This window comes from Spea bombifrons, chromosome 4, assembly GCF_027358695.1.
Source record: "Spea bombifrons isolate aSpeBom1 chromosome 4, aSpeBom1.2.pri, whole genome shotgun sequence".
Taxonomy (NCBI): Eukaryota; Metazoa; Chordata; class Amphibia; order Anura; family Pelobatidae; genus Spea; species Spea bombifrons.
In genome coordinates, this window is record NC_071090.1 from 90,929,274 (window position 1) to 90,954,374 (window position 25,101).

Sequence of the window (25,101 nt, forward strand, 5' to 3'; positions counted from 1 at the left end):
TTAAAATCCTCTATCATAGAAAAAATAGGTTACACACTGATTGTTAAGGTGAGTAATGGGATCCTTTTAAGTAAAAATGCCATTGTTATTTACAGCATTAAATTATCAAACACTTTTGTTGGTTCTACAAAAAATAATTATAATGCTTTCTTTTTGATGGGAGAGAGGCACAAAGAGAGGGATTTATTCACTAAAGTAGGAGAGCTAAAGTTTGAAATATAGAAAAACAAAAAGGATACTGTAAGATACTAGAGGGTTATAAAGCGCCAAAGCCTGTATGATTCTTCGTTAAATCCTTGAGACTTCACAAGTCAACTCACCAAATAAAATATGCGTTAGACAGGGCGAGCTCAGCCCAGGAGACATTTGCTGGCATTACTCCTTCAAAGTGCGTAATTAAGTGTCAGTTGTAACCACTTCGGGATGACTCCCATATTAGTAAGTAAACACTTTGGGGAGAAAGGCAAAGACACAGATTGCATTCAGAAATAGATGCAACACTGCAGGCGACATAGAGGCAGGTTGGATCACTTGTGATGTTTAACATGCTTCCCCAAAGAGTTTATTGTTTCAGAGAAACTTAAGATCTATGGTGTTAAGTAGCGCATGCCACGATGTTAGGCCCTTCCAAAAGGTCATGAAATAAAAGTGACATGTACGTTAGGCTGGAGAATTTGTGAATGAAAGGAATATGCTAGAAAGCAGCATGGTTTACAGTAGCAATTTATATTGATTATAGTAAGGTCATTCCGATCAGGGTTCTGTTGCAATTGAACAGCCCCCAAGCTACCGCCATATTGCAAGAACCTTGCAAGCACGCCGCCAGTCTGGTCTGTGAAATGTACGGCGTTTATGTGGGAGTGGAAACGTAGCCAGGAACCTAATAGAGGTGAGGTGGATCACAAGGAAATTTAGTGTCAGCGGCTGAAAGTTATTGTGGATTTATTTGATGTGTGTCTTTGTGGCTGAGAATGTCTAATATGATTAAATGTAGTTGAGTGACCAGTGGCACAGTGTGTGTATCAGTGGGTCAATCTCATAAAATGATGCCCAAGAGAAGAAAATTTTGTAAAGAATGCCATTAATAGTATTATTTATTTATCTTTTTATTTATATATGGCAGTAATCTACACAGCACTTCTTATAATACATAATCAAAGGGTATGGCAAAACTAGCTTTGACAGACTAAGACAAACCATTACATTAAGTAAAGGAGGATTTGCACACAAGCTTAACATGCCACATGTTTATTAAGGAAAAGTAAGATTGTGCCCCAAAAACAGTAAGCACACGGAGCCTCTAAAATGAAAATTAAATGACAAATGTTTTGGATTTTTTAGTAGATTCATTTTAACGTGTTATATAGGAAGAGAAGAGAGAATAGATTAGTATCAGATCTGTTGTGTGTTTGCCTCAGGTTTTTGTCACTACTGGTTACGCTACAGTATCAAGACTTGTAATGTGTACCTAAGTTTTAGGAGTGGAGCAAAAGGTACAGTAAAGCTGGAAGACAACAGGTGGTGATTGACGACTGGAAGAGCAGAGTGTGATACTTTAGACACTGAACAGAGAAAAGGCAAAGCTTTGGTTTGATTTGGTTTATTGTTACTGCACAGAAGACCATATCAATGTAACTGTACATTGCTGTTCCTTTATATTAAATATGTGTTCCTCCCCATGCTTTGGAGGCTGTGTCAATGTAAAGGACGGCAATCCATGTTACGTTTACCTGCTCATCATAGACTGGTCCCAACCAGGTTCAATTAGAAGCCCTTGAGCAAGGGTAGAATGCCCTGCTCACATGTTTACAGTAGGCCCTGCACCAGTCACAAGCAAACCTAAAAGTGCACTCCAGCCCTATATATAAGTAACTCACATTGAAATACGTTTTGGGTTTTTGGATTCACTGCATGTAAATATATGCATACTTCCGTTTTATAGGAGAATTATAGAATTAGTCTGCCTCATTTCCTCCTCACCGGCTTACTTCTAGTAAAGCAATCACCATAATTAAAGTGCACTGCCTCCTATAGTACCTGGCAGCTCCACCTGAGTACTTGTGAGTCAAGCTTCCATTAAACTCTATGGCACCTCAACTCACACCCTGGGAAGACTGAGGGATGTCAGTGTGACGTAAAGGACGGACACTATTTAAATTGCCAAGACATCTACAAGTCATCAATTAACCATGCACAGATACCGCCTCCATGATACTTAAACATGTTGTTGCAGCTTTTAGTTCATACTTCTGTTTCCCATCTCCTCTAATAAGTGATTCTATTATGGAGATGACCAGGCCTTCCCTGACTCCTTATTAAGTTGTGAAAGCTTTCAAACATATTAATAGTTTTATAACTGGTGACTGAAACAGGGATAAAAAGTGGTTTTGAAGAGTCCGTATGTTATTTCTATGAAGCCCATACGTTTAACTCATTGGGGTGTATTCACTAAAGAGCAATTTTGCTGGAAAGTTGAATATAACCCCAAGCTTTTCTGTAAGTAGACCCCTGCGTAATGCATTGGAAACATGGGACTTTTCTTCAAACTCTCAGTGCTTTAGCTATATATATTATGCTTCTTGCAGGAGAAACTCTTTGGAGCTTGTGCTTCATAATAGACTTGTGCATCCAGATTTGTACATATGTTGAATATACCGACTTTTGCTAACTTAGGCGATTTGTACAAAGCCACGAAAATGAGGCCAGACCCCCTTATCCAAATCAGATAAGAGCGAGGCTTCGGCCGCTGCCTCTGACGCTGCCTTTGCCACGGTTGCATCACTGCTGAGCGACGGATATGACGTCATATTCCGGCGGTCGGCACGAAATGCCGGCACAGCAACCAAATCATAGGCCTCGCGGAGGAGAGGGGACGTCGAGCGGTTGCTGAAAACTTATTCCTGGGCGACAGCTTGGTGCCTCTCTGTCTCCTCTCGGCTGCAACAAAAAAAAGTAAGCCTACGCAACTGGATCTAAGCTTATAATAAGGAGGCCACTCTGTGGAGGTTGGGTCATTAGAATCTGAGCTTCGGTTTTCAAGGATAATGTTTCTCAATACTTCTATGATCAAGTATCACTAACACTTATAATTACTTTTTCAGAACTTAAATTCACTGAGCACTGCTCCAGTGTCCTTTTTTTTTTGTTGTTTTTTAAACATTGTTTGAGTTTCCAGGTAAGACAGTAGATCACCTTTCGGCTGGTTCCTAAACTTTGTTTTCATCTACAAGTATCACCATGAGTGTTTTATCAGCTCTTGATGTTGTTTGCTTTAGCGTGATACATGCACTTAAATGATCGTTAACTTCTTTTAGGCGAAGATGAAAATAACACGTTTTCAGCTGGAAAACACAACATTCGATTTAATTTTCAAGTACCTCTTGGGTAAGTTGTTTTTTGTATTATGATCATTATTGTTTTTTGGAGGCTTAGATCTATACATATATTGTTTTCCCCAATTCCGTGCTAAATTGTTGCTTGGTACAATAGTGTAAAATAACTGTTTTCCTTTACCACTGACGTTATTTAATATTTAAATATTAACATCACAGTGTTTGTTTTGTTTCTTCCTTCTTTAAATCTTTAATCCTAGTATCGATCAACATGTTGCTTACAATAAACCCTGTGAGTGGCAGAGGGTTGACATATCACAGAGTAATTGAAAGATCTAAATGTCATTGCTTTGCACATGATGGAATTGAGCCGCATTTTACTCATCATTTCCACATTTATCCGGTATTTTCATCAAAGGTGATGTAAGGAAGATACATGGAACATTCTCTCAGCAGAAATGGTAGAGGCTTGTACAGCGAGGGAATTTAAATGTGCATAAAGCTATCCTGAATCTGGGACAAGATCAGGGATTGCTAAAGGTCGGGGTATACTTCTGTAATATACGTTGAAGTTCAAATGGCGCAGGCATTGTTAATGTTTTAAGCCAGGGCTCGACAAATCCCAGGCGCCAGGTCGCCATGGCGACTCAGAATTTTGTCCTGGCGCCTAGGAGTTTGTCAGCCTCTTACATTCACAAAAATTGCCCCCGTGTCACCACACGGGGGCGCTGCTGTTGCTGTCTGCCCAGGAGTCTGGGCAGACAGCACAGCCACTCCGAGCCCGCCCCCGAGCCTGAGATCACTCCCACGGAGTGATCCTGTAGGCTGAAAACGCGGTTGCAGAGAAACCTGCAATAGCGTTTTCAGCTGCCACAGGCAGCTTCAGGAAAGGGGGTTCAGTGTTGATTGGGTCCCCACACAAGTGTGGGGACCTGACACAACACCCCCCTGCTGCCTGATCGCTCCATGAGAGCGACAGGGCAGCGTTAACCCCTTCAATGCCGCGATCGCGGCATTTAGGGGTTAATTCCCGTTTTTCAAGGGGCTCTGCTGCTGGTGGTCTGCCTGGAAGCCCAGGCAGACCAGCAACAGCAAAAACGAGCCCCAACAAGCCCTGTGATGACTCCTGTAGGCATGGAAGCCTACAGCAGTCATCAGAGACTCCCCCCTGCAATGGCTGGTCTATAGACCAGCAATTGAGTCCCAGCTGCCAGAGGCAGCTTCAGGGACAGGGGGAGAGGGTTCTTCGGTCTCCACATGAGTGTGGAGACCAGCCCCAACACCCCCTGCTGCCTGATCGCTCCATGAGAGCGACAGTGCAGCGTTAACCCCTTCAATTCCACAATTGTTTATAACACATTCGTGGCATTGCAGGGGTTAACATTTGTCCCCACAAGCTTGTGGGGACTAAATATCAATCAATGCTGTGCTCCAATGGAACATCAGCATTGAAAGTGTTAAAAAAAAATATATATATCAAAAAAAATTATTTAAAAAAAAAAAACCCCAAAAAAAACAGCACTGACCTGAAAGTCCAGGGTGCTTCCAGGTCAAATGCTGTGAGTTTAGTAAGTGGGCTGATGATGATCAGATCCCTCCTGACCAACTGTTAGTTTAAAAAAATCCTGGCTCCTAACTTTTTTAGCTGGCGCCTAGATTCACAACAAATTTGTCAAGCCCTGTTTTAAGCAACTATTGTAGCTGGAAATAGCTGATTTTTTTTCTTTTATTAAACACAAATGCAGTTAGTTATAAACATCTTGACACAATGTCAATTGTACTATACAAAGAAAAGAATAAACATTTGTCACTTCTGCATTTAAAAACAATACAAATTTACATTACAATGACATACAAGACTTACAATGATTCAATTCGTCTTTACTAGATTTCCTAACAATATTTAGTGTGTGTGATTTTAGGGAGTTATCTAATTAGATTTCTTTCAATTCTTGGGTCTAATTTACCGTCGACCAAAAAGTTTATCCAATCCAATCTAATTCCAGAGTGTTTGCGCTAAAATTCCTTTTTCCATGTGAAATTGGTATACTAACTGCGATTTTATTTTGGCCCACGGGATTGGAGCTGCAGATCTCCAGTTTCTAGCAATCACTATTTTAATTGCCGTTAGTAAGTGGAGAAGGAATTGTGCATCTTTTTTTCCACTATTCGGCAAATTTAGATGAAGTAGAGCTCTCTCAGGAGTTAATTTCCATTGTTGTCCGAAATTATCTACTAGTCTATATGAAACTTGTTGCCAAAGTTTTCAAATTGGATTGCAATTCCACCAAATATGGAGCATGTCCCCTCTCTCTGCACCACAACGCCAACAGGAGATTATTAGGAAACATCTTTACTAAAACAGAAGGAACTAAGTACCACCTATTCATAATTTTGTATCTGGGGGTATGTTGCATATCTGGGAGACAGTGTGGCAAGCCTGGGCTCAAATGTGCATAACTGGGGGGGGGGCAGGTTGGAAAATAAAAACAAGAATTGCATTTTATCAAAGTTTTTTTTTATTATTCTGCTGTTTGTTTTTAACAAAATAATCGGCCAACTAATCGATTATGAAAATAATCGTTAGTTGCAGCCCTACCCAGATATGCATTATACCCCCAGACATGCCCCTCCGTCCTCCCCAGATATGAAAAACCCCTTATCTTATAATTGATAAAATTGATTCAACTAGTCGATAATGAAATTCGTTGGCAACAATTTTCATTATCTATTTTATCGATTAGTTGTTGCAGCCCTATACTACTGTATTCTACTACTTACAGCGCTACAGAATATGATGGTGCTAAATAGAACCATAAATCATAATAAGTGACACCAAACTTATAAACGGTAGTGTACATTTTAAAAAGGTAGGGTTTACGCCTCTGTTTATCATAACCTTTTTGGAGAAGTTTACAACTTCTACAGAACATTCTGACTCGATCAACTCCTCCCCATCCTAACAGTCCTCTCCTACTGTCTTGCTCCCCCCCCCCCAGATTGTAAGCTCATAAGAGCAGGGCCCTCTGTCACGAACGCACCCTATTCCAAGCGTGCACATGACTTGGTTCAGGTGGTAAAAGGGTTAAAATTCACTGTCTGCCCTAGACCGGAAATAGTGATAAAAATTAAAAATGTCCACCCTTAATACCACCCGCAATGAACTATAACTAATATCATAACACTGCCACCACCGATCTGGTGTCTGATATTTCTATCTGTCCTGCAGAGAGACAAGCATCTTCTCAGAGGTCGGACCAGACTAGTGACATAGCAGGAACAGTGAAATAAATCATTGACTGTTTATGAATTGGTCAACAACTGTGTTTTTCAGCTTTTGTCCGTGTAAGACTCCCAGTCAGGGAAGGCCCACTAGTTATGTCAACCATTCTGCCAGGCGCCGTGTCATCTGCAAAACATGCATTGCTGAGTGTTTGCAATATTAGTAACGCACATGTCGAGCAGCGAAGGTCCAAGGTTAGAACTCTGAGGCTCCGCACCCGTGCCGTTAGTTCCCTCTGTACACGAAACAAATTATATTTTCTCAACTGCCTTGTATGATGTATTTGATTTCGAAGCTTCACTTATACCACCCAGTTTTATATAAACTCCTTACATAAATATTGGTTTCATTAAGATAAAAATAAAAGTGAACCCCTATATCAAATAATGTCAAGAAGTATTCTGTCTTTCTATATGCAGAGGAGCATCTGATTAATAGCACAGCACAATAAAGCATGTTGACTTTCTGAAAAAAAGCAGATCAGGGCATTTTTCATCCAACATATTTTTCTCTTTTAATACTTGCATAAACTTAAATGAGTTGGGGCAATCAATAATCGTAAACCATGCATACAAATAGGGACAGAATGTATATGCATTCCTTTTGGAAAACTTCAAGGAGCGCTCCTCCTTCTGGGACTAGCCCCATAGTATATTTTGTGGATGGGGACATAAGAAAGTGTTTATTTGAGAGTCTTTTCCATCACTGAAGTGTGTGATGTGTGTGTGTGTGTGTGTGTGTATATATATATAATTAAATTCATATATATTATATTATATAATATATAATTTTTTTTTTATTTATTTAAATATATATATATATAATGAAACCATATAGGAATTTTGTTCAGAATATTTTTTTTGCTGAGTATTGTTCTAATAATTGTTTTGTTTGCATTTGTTCTTTTCAGGCATTTGGTTTCTACATTTAGTGGGAAATATGGCAGAGTTTATTACCAGGTGACAGCGGTTTTGGAAAGGGCGTCCGTGCCTCCTCAAAGCGTTCACAGAGAGCTCCGCATTATCAATCATATTGATGTCAACTCGCCGGCTTTACTCGTAAGGAATAATCAACTACCTGAAACTTATTTTTTTTTTTTTAAATAAAACCTGATGTCTTGATTTCATTTCTATTTAACGCCAAATAACAAGTACTTGTAGGAGCCTGTATTTCGTATATTCGCACTCTAATATATGCAGGTGTTCCGATTTGTTCTATTAGATGTACATCACGCAGCACCATTTATAGCGAAGACTGCATTTGTAAGGCTTGCTGTCCTAAACGTGAATAATGACAGCTGCAGAAGACGTAATTATGTGAGGCTTATTATTAATCATCGCAGGTCTGCTATCTAAGGCAGACCATTATATGTCACGTATCCTTCCATTTTTCATGCCATTTTCTAACACTAAGTAAGTGTATGCAGCTGCTGCTAAAAATCCTTTCAGCTATCATGCCCTAATGGCAGATTTGATCACATTAAAGCATTGAACTCCAATAATCACCGCAAATACATAGTATGGCAGGGAGGATCAGAGCATAAGTAACAACAAAGCAGCGAGATGGGGAGCTAATGAGCTTTATTCTTTTATCTGAGCCCATTTTATCAAAATAATATACAATTATACCTTGCACTTTTATGACAGCTATACAGGAGACTAATGGCCGGTATTTAAATATGAATGATATCATCATAGAGAATGCTCTGGCAATTGAAGCTGATTTTAACAACACCAATTTGACTTAGATTTTGTTTTATGGGGAAGGAGCACGACTGCATTCTGTAACTTCGCAAAATCTGGGAGTTTCAGATGGAACGCAAAAGCCTTCTAAATGCTTCACGCTGTATTAACCCCGTCCGCGCGCCCACGTGATATTGTAGGCATAATATTTTCCAGTGAAAAACAGTAATGTGTATTTGGGATAATAACAGCAAATATTGTTGGTGACAACACTGTCAATCAAGTGCACGTAATGTGATGTTTAAATTACCGTGTTCATTTTAAGAAAAGTAGATGATCGCAAAAAAATACAAACAGAAAAAAGTACTATTTATATAATTTCCATCGTTGCATAAACTTGAGGCAGCGCTGCAGCCGTCTTAGACCTGCTTTCCCAAGATCCGGGAAAATAAAGACTGGATGAATGGGTAGCTTAGCATTATGGTAGTTGTAGTTTCACAGCAGGTGGAAAGCTACTTGTTGGTTATCTCTTGCCTAGGAACTAGACATAGGTCTAAAAGTGGCTTCTAAGATGAACACATCTCTTGCTCACAAAGTAACTGAAGGGGTGGGAGCGAATGTATCCCTTTATAAGACCGCGTGTGTCAAGTTAATAATAAATAAAATAATAATATAAATTATTAATTTGTATGTTTTATAACAAAGAGAAAAAACATCCCACGGGCCAGTCAGACAATATATGCCTCTGTTCAGAATTCGAAATATTATCTTTTTGATGGCTTGTTCATAGGCTGCAGTATTTAAACAAAAACCTGATTTGATCACGAGAACTGTGTTATGGTTTGAACACATAGCAACGCACTCTGTTTTTGAGCACAGGTAGAGCCCATATCGTAGGATAACTAAACATACTTAACTATTGTAAATTCTTGTTTTTGATAACATTGTAACACTTTGCTCTTAGTATTTTTATATCTTCATAGCTTGGCAAAATGTTATCAGTTTTACTAAAAGTCTAATGTCTTTATGTGTTGTTTTTTTTTGTTTGTTTTGTATGTATTTCTAGACTGCGGTACTAAGATCCAAGGAAGAAACAGTTGGTTGTTGGGTCTTTACGTCAGGTCCAATCTCTTTAACTGCTAAAATTGGAAGAAAGGGATACAGCAATGGTATGTTTCTCTCCCTTATCTTCCTGGTTCTTAAAAATAAAATAATTATCCTTGAACAAAAAACTTTATATTTAAAGCAATTGTACCATTGTTTTACCCACTCTTTTGGAGCTTGACAAATGTCAGGGTTGTGGTCATCATGAGGTTTGAGGAGCGAATGCTCTCGCTGAAGTTTTACTAATGAGGAATGTGGATAGTGTGAACGCATTAGCCATCTTTCCAAGTCACACTTTACCCATGCTGGTATGTGAAATATTATGTGTCCTGAAAAACCGGGTCAATGTGCTCACCCTTGCTGTGACTGACCTTGGGGACGTAAGATGCTTCACACTTAAACGTACATTTTTTTCTGTTGCTGTTTTTGACAGTGCTAACAATGCAACTATTGCGACTATTACTGTTCTATTCTGACTGAATTGCGTGTCCATCTTCTGTTTTGTAGGAGAAGCCATTTCAATTTATGCAGATATTGAGAATGGCTCTTCTCGCCTAGTGGTTCCCAAAGCTGCCATATACCAAACTCAGAAATTCTTCATCAATGGAAAGACAAAAATGTACAGGCAGATGCTTTCCAGCGTCCGAGGGAACCACATTGCATCTGGAAGAACAGAGCTGTGGAACGGGAAAACACTAAAAGTACCTCCTGTTTCTCCTTCTATCCTAGACTGCAACATCATCCGAGTGGAATATTCTCTAGAAGTGAGTGCACGTTCCCTTCCTGATATTGGAAACGGGGAGCTGGTTACAATCATATCTAGCACTTTGCCCTTTGTAATATTGTTGTAAAATTCTTCAGGATGTATCAACATTCCATTTGGCAAAAATACCGCATCATTTAATCGAGTAATTTGGCAGGATTAGCATGAGACTACTACTAGCAACTGTAGCCAGAATGCCAGCTACTCAAAGAAGGCATATGAATCCGGTAGTAACAAGGATAGGAATTGCAACAAGGGAAGAACACCAACACACACTTTCTGAATTACACAGCACTTTTTATTTTTTTTTTTTAATAGTTTCTTTTTTTTTTGTCTTTTATTGAAGGTAGAGAGCTTTATTTGGCTTGTGTTTTAAAAATAAATGATGACTATGAGTTCACCAAATAGCCACCCTGTAGATTGACACTGCTTTTATGTTGTGCTAAATCCGCTTAAGAACATGGCAGGTGCTATGCCACTTTTACACCTCTCACTCTTTTCACATAAGTATCCTCTCTTTTATTTTCTTGTCTGTTGTATGCTAGAGCTGACTTCACCACAAGGTGATAATAGCTAGAGACTAATCACTCTACGCAGTGTCTAGCACAAGTAGTTTATTTGCACTCTGTTACAACATCGCAGGTAGATTCCGGGAAATGATTTAAAGCTTTCTATTGGGCTGTCAATAGCTGCTTGATGTAATGTTCCCAGAGGATCCTGAGAAATATGCATGAGATGCCTTAGCTGTGCTTTTTAGTTAAGGCAGATAGTATTTACGCATATGATAGATGGTTTCCGATGTTGGATTCATTTATCCAAGAAACTGTCATATATGACATCCATGTAGTACAGTTACTGTCATTCAATGTTAGAATGACTTCACATTACAGCATTAAGGGACAATGCCATAAAAATGCCCTGGCATTTATCCACTAGTTTGTACTATTTATAGGTATACTATATTATTAGTATATATATATATATAATATTATACTATATTATAAGTATATGGTCCTTTGCAGACCTAGGCTGTGGAGAAAACATTTGCTTTGCTAATTCCTAAAAAGCATACATTACTACCCCACCATAATGGGGTAGTTTAAGGTGATACATCCATTAATCAATTTGCTTTTTTTCTTATAGGTGTATATTCATATTCCCGGTGCTAAGAAACTAAAGGTAGAGCTGCCTTTAGTTATAGGTACAATTCCTTACAACGGCTTTACCTATAGGAACGCCAGTGTTGTCAGTCAGTTTCCGGTGGATATGAGCTGGCTTGCCATGACCTTGTCTGAGCAACCAGAAGGTAGGGACTGCTTTAGACTAAACTGTGCTGTCTATATGCCTTTAACTATTGTCCAATTTATTTTAGTTAGTATTACGATTATTGATACAATGATCATTGCTACTCTTGTTATCAATATTCTTGTTCAAATTATTGTTCTGCAATTTTATTTACTTGCTCCATCCTGCTTTAAAAGAAAATGTAGTTTAACCCCTTAAGTTCCAGAGTGTTAATGTTAAAAAAAAAAAAAAAAAAAAAAAGTTTTTTAATGAATAAATTAAATGTCCCATTGGTTTTATTTATTTATGTGTTCCTTTCCAGCACCACCAAACTATGCAGACGTAGTGTCTGAGGATGATCTCTCCAGGGATGTCCCACTTACTACAGTGTACAGTGACGTAGAAGAGCAGATTCAATGTCCTCCATTTGCTGTAATGCAGGAGTTCCGCTTCCAGCCGCCACCTTTTTATTCCGAGGTAAAATGTATTTTCAGTGTTTCGCTATTACCTACCCTACCAAAAGGGAAAGTCCCATTGAAAAAATATTCTTCAATTTCAGCCTCATATAGAGTCATATAGCTTAGCATTGACAATAACCAGGTTTTATCTCTTACTGCCATTGTTGTCAAGGGGTATTTTCGGTAACTTGCCCTGCACAATCACCACACTGAGCAAATGCTTTATGGCAATGAAATCCATTCTTGCATAGACTTTATTTTGCCCCGCTGAGAAATTAACAATAAGCCACATTATTATTTACAACAGGTCGTATGATAAGGAGTCAGGGTGTTTGTCTAGTAGATTGGGCCAAGGTAACAGAGCTAGAACACATACAAATGGATAATAATCAACTGCCTGAAAAAAATATATTATGCAGAAACTAGAGCAGGATTTAACATAGAAATCACAATATTTCTAAACATATTTGAATCTGATACTAGTAATACAGAATGTTGAGAGTTCCTGTTTAAAGAAATATGTTACATTTCTTAATACTTTACCTGTCTTGGCCTATGATTCTTTTATTTTCTAATGATACATCACTGCTAATTTCCTAAAGTATGTTACAGGTTAATGTAAACAATTTACAACTGTATATTCATTTTCTTAAATAGGTAGATCCACATCCCTGTCCCATGGCGGAAAGACATGTCTCGTTTACAATAGACGGCAACATCATTTGACTCACTGGAGATTAGTCTACTTCAAGATTTCATAAGGTGTCTCAGATTCTGTGTTCATTAAAGCCTTGTTAATGCTATCTGTGCCTAAAAAAGGGAGAAATCTGGGAAATCACCAGCCGTCGATCCTAAAAACTTCCTAAAACGATGAAGATATCCGAATATCTTAAGATGAACAGGAAGTGAACATTTAAGTGGATATCACCACATAGTTCTATCCAAAGACCAAATGGAAAGGGAAAAGAGGGAGTTTGTCAAAATGCAAAAGGAAAAATATAGAAAGCAACTATGTAGCAAGCTATTTACCTCGCACAACTTGTGCAGAACAAGCAAAAGGGAATTCTGTGGACTGTTTAGTGCTTTTTTTCTTACTGTGTTACTGCAAGAATTTTTTGTGAACGCTTTCTCATATCAGGGGGGAAAAAAACCCAGAATTGTACTACTGAATACCAGCACCTCCTGTCCTTTATGATATTTCATAACAAAAACTTATATTATTTGATTTATTTCAAATAAGAAAGCTTAAATTCTGCCTTCTGTATTTTTTTTTTTTTTTACTCTGAGCCATAATCTGTTTATCGCTTTATTTTTGTTCATACGTTGGTGTTTAAGTATTATGTTCCTCTGCAGTCCTTTAATAACAAAGAATATTATCATTTATCTTTAAATCAGTTATTTTATGTATATTGTTAGAGTGCATTCTGTTCTAAGAAGTAATATCCCCATACTCGAAACTTTGCAAGTATACTTCCCCAGAAGTTCCCCATCTGGAGTTCGGGCAAAGCTGCATGAAACAGGGCTGGAGGAGGCAAAGCTAGCCTAGGGGTAGAGCACTACTCCTCAACCAGCACCTGGAGAGCAAAGGCTAAGCAATCTTCTCTCATACACCCCAATCCGTAACACCCTCAGGCAATTTTTAGTTATATATCCTGAAACACACAATCTTATGTCACTAAGTGCCAGAAGTTTTGTCACAATTAGGGAAACATTTTTCATGTTAGACTGTAATTGTCTTAAATAGGACATATCCCTGCAAGAAAACAGTTCTGCTTGCTTTTTTTTTTGTTTGCACTGCAAATCAGCTCACGTGCAGCACTTTGCAACATTTTATACCCCCTCACAACAAAGCCTGTATATGCACATGCTCACAATGCATTGTCGTTAATGAGTTTAAGGACAACCTGTTTTCCTTAACGGGTTAATATGCAAAATTCCTATCACATGATAAGAATACTTGTTACCTATTCTTTGGCATTGATTTCCAGCACAGCCACATAATGTTAAAGAGAATTCCAAGAATTCCATAGAAAGGCAGTAATGTTTTGCTGACAGTCCAACTATGTGAATCTGTGTGTGATTCTCTGGGTACAACATTGAGCAACCAGGGAATCTATTGTTTAGACACTGCTGTAATGTCCAAAAGCTGAGTTACTTAGTACCTCTTTGTTCTGGAAAATCAGCCTTAATGTGCTCACATACCCCGATATCAGCTGTAGTCTCATCGTGACAGTACCTCAACTTACTTTGCATAAGGGTGATATCGACATATGATAAACTCTAGGTTAACTCGCCTCACACTCGATTACTGAAGTGGGAGTGCTCAGTAAATAATCTCTCTCTCTGGGTTTCTTAAGGTTGTTCCTATAGGAATCCCTATGGGTAATAGTGACCGCTCAATCATCTCAGAAGCCCAACTCACAAGTATCCTATTCAAATGATTCCTGTTTTTTGGTGTATGTGGAGTGGTGACTTTCCTTTGTGTTACTGTTATTACATGGAATTTGTTATTACTGTAATTTTTTTCTGTTTTGTTTGGAGAGGAAATTACGCTACATCCACAAGCTCAAAACAATTGGGAGATTATTGTATGAGTCAAATCGTAACTTCCCAGAGAAAATGGGAGGGGGCTTGGTTCCCATGAGCTGACACATGTTGTATACGCAACACTACAATGTCTTCATGTGCAGGGCTTCTCACGTCCGCTCTGGCTTAGTGTCACCGCTTGTGTCTTCAGTCTGGCTGGGAAAGGTGACACACAACACTGTATGCTTTGAATATAAATCACACCGGAAAAGCAGGAACTGATGACACCCATGCAAAACTAAGTTTTGCTGGTCTTCTGCTTCAGGTAACAAAACTATAGCACACGTGATGTACCCTACTGACAATATAAATGTACAATACACAAAGAAAAAAGGTTTTAAATAAAATACCAGAGGTTGCGTTAAAGCAGAGTGCCTTAAATGGTCTTAATACTAGGTGGAGACAATGTGAAGAATTAAGATACATGAAGGAAATCACTTCAACTTTGTTTATGAAAAATCTTCGATTCAGCACCGAAAAAGCTTTTGTTCCCTATGGAGAGGGGTGTAACTTTATGATTTATTGAGAGAATCTTTTGGCTTCATCTGCCTAGAGATTATTTGTGAAAAGTGTTGTGAACAGGGTAAACAACCTAATTTACAAAAAACATAACATTTTTCCAAAATGTTTGTGATGTGTGACTGCATGTCTACTTGGGGATTTTTGTCCTTACAAGCTGTGGCCTTACATTTTAATTATCCTTGTAAAAAGAAAAAAAAATGTGTTTTTGTGTAAACAAGTTACTGAAATGTATCTATGTGATTCCTGCTGCATTGACGTGTAATTCTATTTTCGCAGTATTTTCTGTAAAAAAAAAAATTGTTGAGCCAGACATCACATGTGTTCTAATGTGATGTCCTCCTTTATTATGAATCCTGTGGGTTCTTATTTTGTCATTAAAATTCTAATAAATAATGATCCTTGCATGTTATTCAACACCATGGTCGAGTAATTGTATAACTAAATAAGCCCCCAATAATGAAGTAAAGGGCATGATAACTTGAAAATAAATTTCACTTTCAGCAGCATGTGGCCAGGCCAATTTGTACATAGACAACACTGTATCACTACACATGAAGGTACCCCCCCCACAACAGCTACCAAACCCCCCCCCCATTGCATAAAGAAAAAATCTATGCAACATAAGCTTCCTGATTTTTTAAGTATATTTTGTTTTACTATTCTATAATGTTTTTTTCAAACCACTTTTTTTCCCCCTTATGAATGTTGAGTTGAGTGAATCTTGCACGCCTGAAAAATTGCACAAAATTTGCTACGTTTAATGAACCGTGCACACTGCATCTGGTGACAGCCCACTTAAAGGTCATGTTTGTAGTAAACGGTTATTGCAAAACTATTAGGTAAAATATAATTTAAAGGGGACCATCTAGTGTCCCATGCAGCACCCCTAATAAAGAATGTATGTTTAGGGACACAGTGTCCTAGGGACCCCCCTTATCAATATCAATACCTTCATTTAAAGACAAATACTTTTTTCAAGATGCTTCTGAAGAACTCTCTCTCTCTGGTATATATGTTCCGCTAATTGGCTGCTTGATGTTCAGTGGGAGAACAGGGGCGTAACTAGAAAACACCGGGCCTTGGTGAAAAATTGCCCCGGGGCCCCCAATTTAACAGCTAGTCTGTGCCAAATTGCCCCCATACAACTGGTCTGTGTCTTCTTTGCCCCTCCCCCCCTTCCCACATACAACATATATAAACACATACAAATTACACACACTTACTTAAACTTGCTAATACACACTCCATCTCACCCCACTTACACATCCCTGCTCACACACACACACAATTACACATCCCTGCTCACACACACTGTAGCTCTTGGGCAGATCTAGAAGAGGATCTTCGCTGCAGAGAATGGAGAAAGCTGCCCCCTAGAGGTCGACAGGAGACACTCCTATAGATGGAGCTAAATGTAGTACAAGGATGCAGCACTGGCAGAGGAGACACACTGGCACAGAGCAGAAGAACCGGAAACCAATGGTGGTCAGGAGCCAGGCCAAAGTCAGGAACCGATAATGAACAAACACGAGACAGGCAAAAGAGTACTCGGGGGTCACAGAACACAATTCAGGGCAGGCGGCAATCAGTAGTAGTCAGGAAACAAGCAGAAGTCAATACCAAAGGTTCAAAGATAATCAAAATGCTAGTGAAGTACAGAGGCACATTCACAGGCAATGTTAGATCACAAACTGAGGTTTTAAATAGTCTTCCAAGCTTCAGGACTCTCCTATCCGTCTAATTAGGGGGTGGAGATATTTTGTGGGGCGAAAGGATCTGCTGACGGCTCCCGCTAAAGAGACGAGCAGGGGGCTGAACACAGGGGCTGCGTCTTAGCTCCCTTGCATCAGAGACACCCGGGACCCTACAAACAGTAACACACACACACACAAGTACACATACATGCTCACATCCATTCATACATATATACAAACACAAATATATATCCCACCTTCCGCCCCCACTTACCTCTCACCGCTCCTGCAGCTTTCTCTCTGGCGCATGCAGGCTCGGTTTCACCACGGGGTCACGTGATCTCGATTCGTTCCTGTCTCCTGACGCCGGTTAGAAAGGTCCCTTCCGACCTGGATCGGTCTAGGTCAGAAGGGCCCTTTCTAAACTATTTTGAATCCGCACAAGGAGACAGGAAGAAGGGGTCCCAGGGGTCGCACCGGCCCCCCAGAGGCACCCTGTAGTTACGCCAGTGTGTATAACTGAAATGTATAATCCGTGTCATCATCTCATTCCTAATGACTGGTTAAAGATCATTTGTTGACGGAGGTTCTTGAGCTCGTAACTAAACTAAGAACAGTTGTAACGTTGGGTTTGTGTGTTATAGTATCCAGCTACGTTGCACAAAATGTTACTGTAAGGAATGCAGACATGTATTTTTATGTAGCCCAAAGTATTTGTGCGTAGCATTTGATATTTCAACAAAGGTTCAAAGGTCAAGAGCCCAAGTATCAAGTTAAGCACTTGTTAGTTGAAGTATTTCACAGGGAATTGCTATTTGCGTACTAAAGCCCTCCTCACTTTCACTAGCATTTGGAGCGTAAGTGTCAAAGGCATCATCTGGAATTTTCTGCGCTAAAATCAAAAACATGAACATATAGTTTAGACGTCAGGCTTTGATTCTTTAACAACTGAGAGCATGGTAAATACGTGGAACGGCCTTTTAGCAGAACTGGTTGAGGCTAATACATTGAGGGAATGTAAACATGCATGGGACAGACATATGGCAATGCTGAATTTTAGACAAGACACACACATGGACACACTAGATTGACCACATGGTTCTTATCTGCTGTCAAGTTCTACATTTCATTGAACATCAGGCTCTACTTGTTGATATGTTTCTAGTCAAAGTAGTCCCCGAGGTTTGTTCACAAAACAGTAATGGGGAAAAACTTATACTCCCTCTGGTTAATATTGTTCAAAGAACCCCCAAAAAACATTCTGTAGCCTCCACAATGCAGCAAATAACGTTTGGCAGATATACTGCGTTGAAAAAAGTATACTATCTTTTTTAATACTTGAAATATAATGCCCAAAAATAGATTGTATTATTATTATTTATTGACTTATGTAGTGCTATCATATTCCACAGCGCTGTACAATGGGTAAAAAGGTAAAAAAAACAAATGGATGGAGATTTTATGTACAGAAAGTCGATGTAGCACTATGCACTGTGCAAGGGATTACAATATCGGCAACTGTGTACAAAGGTTATTTGGCATCCACTATACTTGGTGTAGCAGGTATTGTGGTCTCTTCTGTTGTGCGTAGCTTGTGCACTGTAGAATACAAATGTATACAGTAGTAACATCCCAGGAGATCCTGACTGTTTCCTTGTAACCAAGAAATTGATATTGGATTTGAAAGCAATTTACAATTATCTTATTAGAGTGGCTTGGGAAGAAGAGGACATGGCCAAAAGTAAAAACCAACAGGGAAGTAGAAGAAAAGCAAAGGGAAAGGTGACACGAGGGAGCTATATAGTTCAAATAATAAAAAAGTTGCAGCTTCTCATCCCTTCCATTGTCCCGTGATTCGTGGCACTGATTGTCTGATTGAAGCAGCCAACCAAGTGCTTTTCACTTATGCTTGCGGGGATATCAATTGATGCCTCCCTGCAATGTTTGCTGAGCCAGCAATGGAGCTGACTGTCTGTAAGACTATCACAAGCTTCATAATACTTTCATAATTTTAAAGGGACCTCTCAGCTTTCATATGCAATTAAAGTGCATATGATGGCTGGAGGGTTCCTTTTAGTTTTTTGGCCATGATCCATTCCTGTTCACCACCAAGTCACCAAAGTCAATTGGGTTCATTCTTATCGGACCTTGAGCCACTCAGCAGATGTTAGACCAAACTAACACTTTGTAGCTTAAATTCAGGGTTATATAGACATCCTAAAATCTTCATACCTTGATTTTGAACGTTTATTTATTAACATTGATCCCATGAAATGTAATACCTTATTTTTAGAAAGCCATGTGAGAAGTCCCTGCTGTGTTCCTTCTCCCCCTGACCTTAAGCTTCTGTTTCTGCAGAAGATGATCCGCTAATCCAGCAGAGACCAGATACAAGGCTGCATATGAGAGCATCCGCCTGAAATAGGTTTTACGTTGCTTTGGAATTGCTGAAACAATACTGACAAATGGGTGGTAAGGATAGCGCTGTTTGAGTTCTAGTCCTGCTTGCAATATACTTTATGCAATGATTTCAAGTAGAATGTTTTAATGAGGGTTAAGACCTTGACACTTCTTGTTTACCACAATACAGTGGGATAAAGACTTATCTAGCTTTGTAAAGAAGAGAATAGCTTAATGTGAAAATAAAGGTTAAATATATAGCCATAAATAGTTACATTTGTGAAATATACAGATTCTAATCATATATGATGTTAGTCATGTGAAATGCCATGTTTGCATTGACGTGTGTTTCTTACCTTAGCAGACAGCCATCATCCATCCAGGTATCATTCAAGCCCAAGTCAGAGGAAAGTGTTACAAAAAATTATATTTTTATAAAGTATTATAAAGTTCCAGACTGGCCACCCGACAACCAGGCATATGCCCAGTTAACCAGTGCCAGTTGGAATGGGCCACTTACCTTTTGTTTGCGATTACACTGCAGATCTGGTGTTTTGATGTTCAGCCGCGGGCTGGTCACATGCTGGTCACGTGTAAGAGCAGAGCATGGAGCTGCACATATCCAGCAAGCGGCAGCACATACGTCATTCCGCGGCTCCTGGCCTTAAAAGTGCCCTAAATTGATTGCTTGAAAGATCCTTAGATTTGTCCCAGTCACACTGCTCATTAGAGCCTTTCCGTTTTGGATATGGTTCCACCGATTGTTATTCTACACTAAGAGCTTGAATGAAGAACACTTCAAGATAAAAGGTTATTAAAGATACTGAACACAAAACCCTCAATAGAGTGCTCTCACCTCAATGATCTTAGGTTTGGAAATGAAGTGGAGCTTTGAAGGGGAGAGGGTATGCCATTGACACTCCTAGCAACTCCCCCTGTGCCAGTTTGTATGTAAAACTAAGGATGCAGTATGGAGATGAAGTGGATCGGAATCGAGTAACGATGTTTTTAAGATATATATATCGAGATATATATCTACATATATCTTTCATAGACACATAGAAAATAGAAATTGACGGCAGATAAGAACCATTTGGCTCATCTAGTCTGCTCATTATTTTTGATGTAAGGGATTCAAATACCTATCAGTCCTTGGTCTGGTCTCATAGTGAGGAGAACTTTATGTCTATCCCATGCCTGTTTAAATTCCCTCAGTGTATTAGCATCCACCACTTTTGCTAGGAGATTGTCCCATGTATCTACTACTCTCTGAGTAAAGTAAAATGTCTTTACATTACCTCTAAGCCTCTGACCCTCTAGTTTTAGACTATGACCTCTTGTTCTAACATTTCTAATTTGAATTAATCTTCTTCCTGTACTTTGTTATCCCTTTAAGTATTTAAATGTTTCTAATACAGCCCCTCTGTCTCTCTTCTTTCCTCCTACGAGAATGAAACACGTCAGAAGTAACCACCATCCCGCTGAGGGATTTTGTGCTCTGTGTCCTGTGTCAATTGATGATATATATGTATCATCTATTTTGATATTAATATATTAAGTTATTTATTAAGTTATTTTTTATACATAGGGATAGTCCAGTCCACTGACTTTTTTGTACATCAGCTAAAGTTCTCTTCATGCCTGTATTTCCTCCATATATAAATTAAGATCCCTTAGTCTTTCCTAATCATTTTTTATCTTGAAGACCACGTACCTCTCCTCGTAACTCTCTCCAATCTGACCTGTCATTTGCCATTTGCCTACCCTGTTGCAGACCTTTGTTACGTCTGCAAAAAGACATACCCTGTCGTTAAGTCCTTCTGTAATATCACTATTAAAAATATTTAAAAGTACAGGTCCTAATACTGATCCCTGAGGTTCCCCCTAGAAACAAGTTTGTGGAGGGCCCTTTTCTATTCCAGCATGACTGCGCCCCAGCACACAAAGCAAGGTCCATAAAGACATGGTTGGATGAGTTTGGTGTGGAAGAACTTAACCGGCCGCACAGAGCTCTGACCTCAACCCCATCAAACACCTTTGGGATGAACTGGAATGGAGATTGCGAGCCGGGCCTTCTGATCCAACATCAGTGCCTGACCTCACAAATGCTCTACTGGATGAATGGGCAAGAATCCCCAAAGAAACACTCCAAAATCTTGGAAGCTGTTAACCATATTAATGTCTATGTATTTAGAATGCAATGTCATAAAAGTCTCTGTTGGTGTTATGGTCAGGTGTCCCAATACTTTTGTCCATATACTGCCCAGGGACAGATTGGGGATGACAAGGTGGCCTTGGCACTTTAAGGCTGCTCACTGGGTGGCTCACGTATTATGTGCCCGAGCATATCCAGCTGGCAGCCGCACACTGCAGCAACCGATCTGCCTCTGGAGATGACATGAGTACGGAGGCTGTCAGCCAGCGGCCCAATAGCCATTTGCCCAGCGTGGACTTGAATCTGCTCATGTTCCCGCTAGATAGGTATTGTACAAGACCAGCTGTTGTATACATACACAGAATATTCACTTTTTTTTGCTGGACAGCTGTCATTTTAATTCCATGATTTCACTATGCATAATGGACCAATCTCAGTGAGTTTCTCCTGCATGTGGGGGATGCTTGACATGTATTATATAATTTAACTATACATAATGATTTACAGAGCTCAGACTATCAAGAGATCACTATAAAGTGTGATGGGTGTTTATTTTTTTTTATTTGCTTTTTTGGTTAGTTTGTTTTGGGATTCAATTCCCCTTCATGGCACCACTCTAGTTATAAGGGTTTTTTTTGCTTATTAGAACAGGAGATGTGTGCATCAATAGCACACATGCTGGTATATGATGTGCCATGTGCCATTACTAACAAAGTGAGCCGTATGTATGTGATTGAGGAAGAAAGATGCGCATCCTGCACACATCTCACCCCAGGGATCCTCAGAACAGGTAACGGTATTCCCACCAGCACCGAGGAGCCACACCAGATATATGCACAGGTCATCCACCACAGCTACAGCCCAATACTGATGGGTCCCTGACGATGGGAATGTGGACTGCTAGTTTTCTTAATTATTTATTATAAAAAAGCCTCTTGTAGCATAGTTATTGTTAGGCTGAGGCTTTAACAGAGTTAAAAATGGAGCCTGTTGTCTTTTCTCGATATATAAATGGAAGTACCGTGGGCAAGCGCCCTCGCAGCAGAAATGATCTAGCGAGGACCAATTTTTTCTTCCTGTGATGTCTCAAGTTTTTCTCAGTGCTGGGCCATGGTTTATTTATGACAAGCTTGACAAACTCAGGAGACATTGGCGAGATTTATGTCTTCTTTCTCTTTAATGCTCGTTATTCCCCTCTGCACCACAAACAACTCCTTCAGACTGAGAGAGCTGCCAGGAGATATAATGGCACATACAGGTACTTATTTGTCAAGTCTAAGTGCTCCACTGAATATTGGCCATCTATCTACCGCGTGGTAATACGACCATCGGGTCTATTGTATTTTCAGAAACATCTTCCTCGTATATCCAGTATCTTTATAGGGTTATTATTTTGTCTCTAGATTTAGTAGAAGAATAAGGGATAATCAAAAATAATCTAGAATAGACAAATGTGACATGTCTCATTGAATCCTATTTTGCTGTGTGCTTTCCTATAATTGGAATGGGGTGTTTGAGCTTGTCACCGGGAGCTTTTTATGGTTGCAACTGTGGTTTATCACCGGTGCGGTTAGCTTGGAATACTAGGGTTTCAAAAAGTCAGTGGCACGTAGCAAGTGCTTATTATTACCCGAAAGACTTGTTAAATGGTAAAAATAACGCATTTGTTACAAAAGCCCAGTGAAGCTCTCTGTGTTTTTCTCTATAATGAGGCATTCATGTTAGTGGTAATATTCATGTTATTATGGCACATTGGCATGTATGCCTTTTGTTGTTAATTTCTGTATGTTTTTTTAAAGGTGAAAAAGCCCAGATTCTTGTATCTTGAATATACCTCAATGTTTTGTGGGGAAAAAAATTGTAATTAAAAGTTTAGTGCATGGTAAAATTTGGTAAATCGCTTTCATCCTAGTAATCAGGTAAAATAATATAATAAATAATACGTAGTGGTACACAGTCATGGACCTGGACTTTTTGGCATTTCCTCCTTCGCACATACTTGATTGCTAAACAAAGCATGCCAGGACCATACCTTTAAACAAAGTTCTTTGACTAAATACATTTGACAATATGAATTATGTATACAAATAGGCACAATACCTACCAATAGACTTTAAAGCAAGCTTAACAACATTTCATGTCCCAGTGTGAGGACATCAAATAGTACACATAGCATTTACAGGCTCTCTAACATGTATAGCGGCGCAGTGTCACATGCGGTTCCACACATATAATGTGTTAAAATAACACACCAACAACATTTAGGCTTTTTTAAGCATTACTGAAGTTCAGTTTTGGTGACTGTCGTATCTTCTATCCATCTGTTTGATCTTTTATTATGTCCAGGATTGCTTGGTTTATCAAATGCATGCTTAAAGCTCCTCTTTGTAATAACATATTTTACTCCTGCTGAAAGTAACAGAAATGGTAGCCATTGCCAGGTGCCTACATATTTATTTTTAAATGTAGGCTTTTTAAAGCAAACTTAAAAGAAAGACACGAACACAAATATACGAAACATACCAAAGAATGGTGTATTAAGAAACACAATTAGCATTTTCTTTGGTCCAAAAAAGTTTGCGATACACCAGAAAGGCTAAATACCGCAAGAAAAGACAAATTTTAGCAACATGGCATATGTCATTCTGGCAGTAAAGGACTACGGTAACTCAGTAGCTCAGTATATCACTTTATGTCCTTCAGGTAATGAATTTTGAAGTGTTCTGTTTCCTGAGCTGCCTCTCCCAGAGCACATCTCCGATAATAATTCATATCTACTCAGAGTGAAGCTTGGCGGAAATTGTCAATAATATATCGCCATCTAGTGGAAGTCAATCCCTGCAGCCATCTCCCCAAGACTGCGAGATCTAGCTGTAAAATGCAACCATCCCTTGTGATGCACAACTCAGCTACAATGTTGCATTTTTGGAAAATCTTCCTCCCTACCCAGTTAAGGAAATTGTTAACATACCAGCATCGCATATATATTGTATTTTTACGTCTGCAGTCAGTATCTTTTCAGAGAATTTTTGCAACGTTGCCGAAGAGCACAAACGCTAATATCTAATGATACTTTATTATGTAGGCATATATTTCCGAACTCAAGAACAGTATTATTTGATTCCCACATGTCTTTACTTTCCTTGTACTGTAATCACCTAAATTTTCATCCCTATTCTAGGCCAGTCCAATCATTTCTTTTATCATATCCCGATGTGAAATTATGTCATGCCTGTGAGTCAATTCATCTAAGTGAATCTTTGTACCCAATTGCTTCTGTGCCTTTTGCAGTGAGTACCTGCAAGAGAGGGATAACTTATTCCTCTGGCCTTAAGGCCGTATAGGTTCCTGAAGCCCAAGGTACTTTTGGAGCCCCCTGGTTTGGCATGCTGGGGAACTCCGCATGTGGTCATCTTTTGTGTGGGCTCTTTTCACATCACAGTCTGGGTAGATAAGAGCACCAGTGACACCTTAGGTTCTTCGACCTACACTTTTTTTTCCCATTTTTCTCCCGCACTTCAAAATGCCCTAGCCTATGGCTGGTAGGTGGAGGGAGAAATTTGTATCACTCATTCACTGGCACATTTCTACTTTTTTGTGCACGTATGTTTTCCTTTTATGGTCACTGTTTTTTGTTTTACACTGAAAATGTCACAATGGAGCCAGGTCCTTGAAGACTTGGTTTTTGAAGGGGGAGGACGGGGGGGGGGTCTTTTGGTTGGTACTCCTCCTTGAAAACTTCAGTGCCAAAAAAACTAGCTATGTATGGTTACCCAGAATGGTCTTGTCCAACTGAATTATGATTGTCTTGAGAAAACTTCTACCCCCATGCAAAATG

At 39.3% G+C, this 25,101-nt stretch overlaps 1 protein-coding gene across 2 annotated transcripts in view; it reads left to right on the forward strand.

Annotated features, from left to right (window-relative positions):
• ARRDC4 (arrestin domain containing 4) overlaps window positions 1–19,668 on the forward strand; it is a 24,256-nt gene extending 4,588 nt beyond the window's left edge. The window contains exons 2-8 of one of the 2 annotated variants that reach the window (XM_053462262.1): window positions 3,315–3,384; window positions 7,526–7,673; window positions 9,364–9,466; window positions 9,909–10,165; window positions 11,308–11,470; window positions 11,771–11,925; window positions 12,564–12,724. In XM_053462262.1, the coding sequence (XP_053318237.1) occupies window positions 3,315–3,384; window positions 7,526–7,673; window positions 9,364–9,466; window positions 9,909–10,165; window positions 11,308–11,470; window positions 11,771–11,925; window positions 12,564–12,632 (965 nt within the window). In that variant the 3' untranslated portion in view covers window positions 12,633–12,724. Of the gene's footprint in view, window positions 1–3,314; window positions 3,385–7,525; window positions 7,674–9,363; window positions 9,467–9,908; window positions 10,166–11,307; window positions 11,471–11,770; window positions 11,926–12,563; window positions 12,725–19,066 lie in introns of those variants that run through there. The other variant, XM_053462263.1, reaches the window with a different exon arrangement.
• Window positions 19,669–25,101: the final 5,433 nt, after the last annotated feature.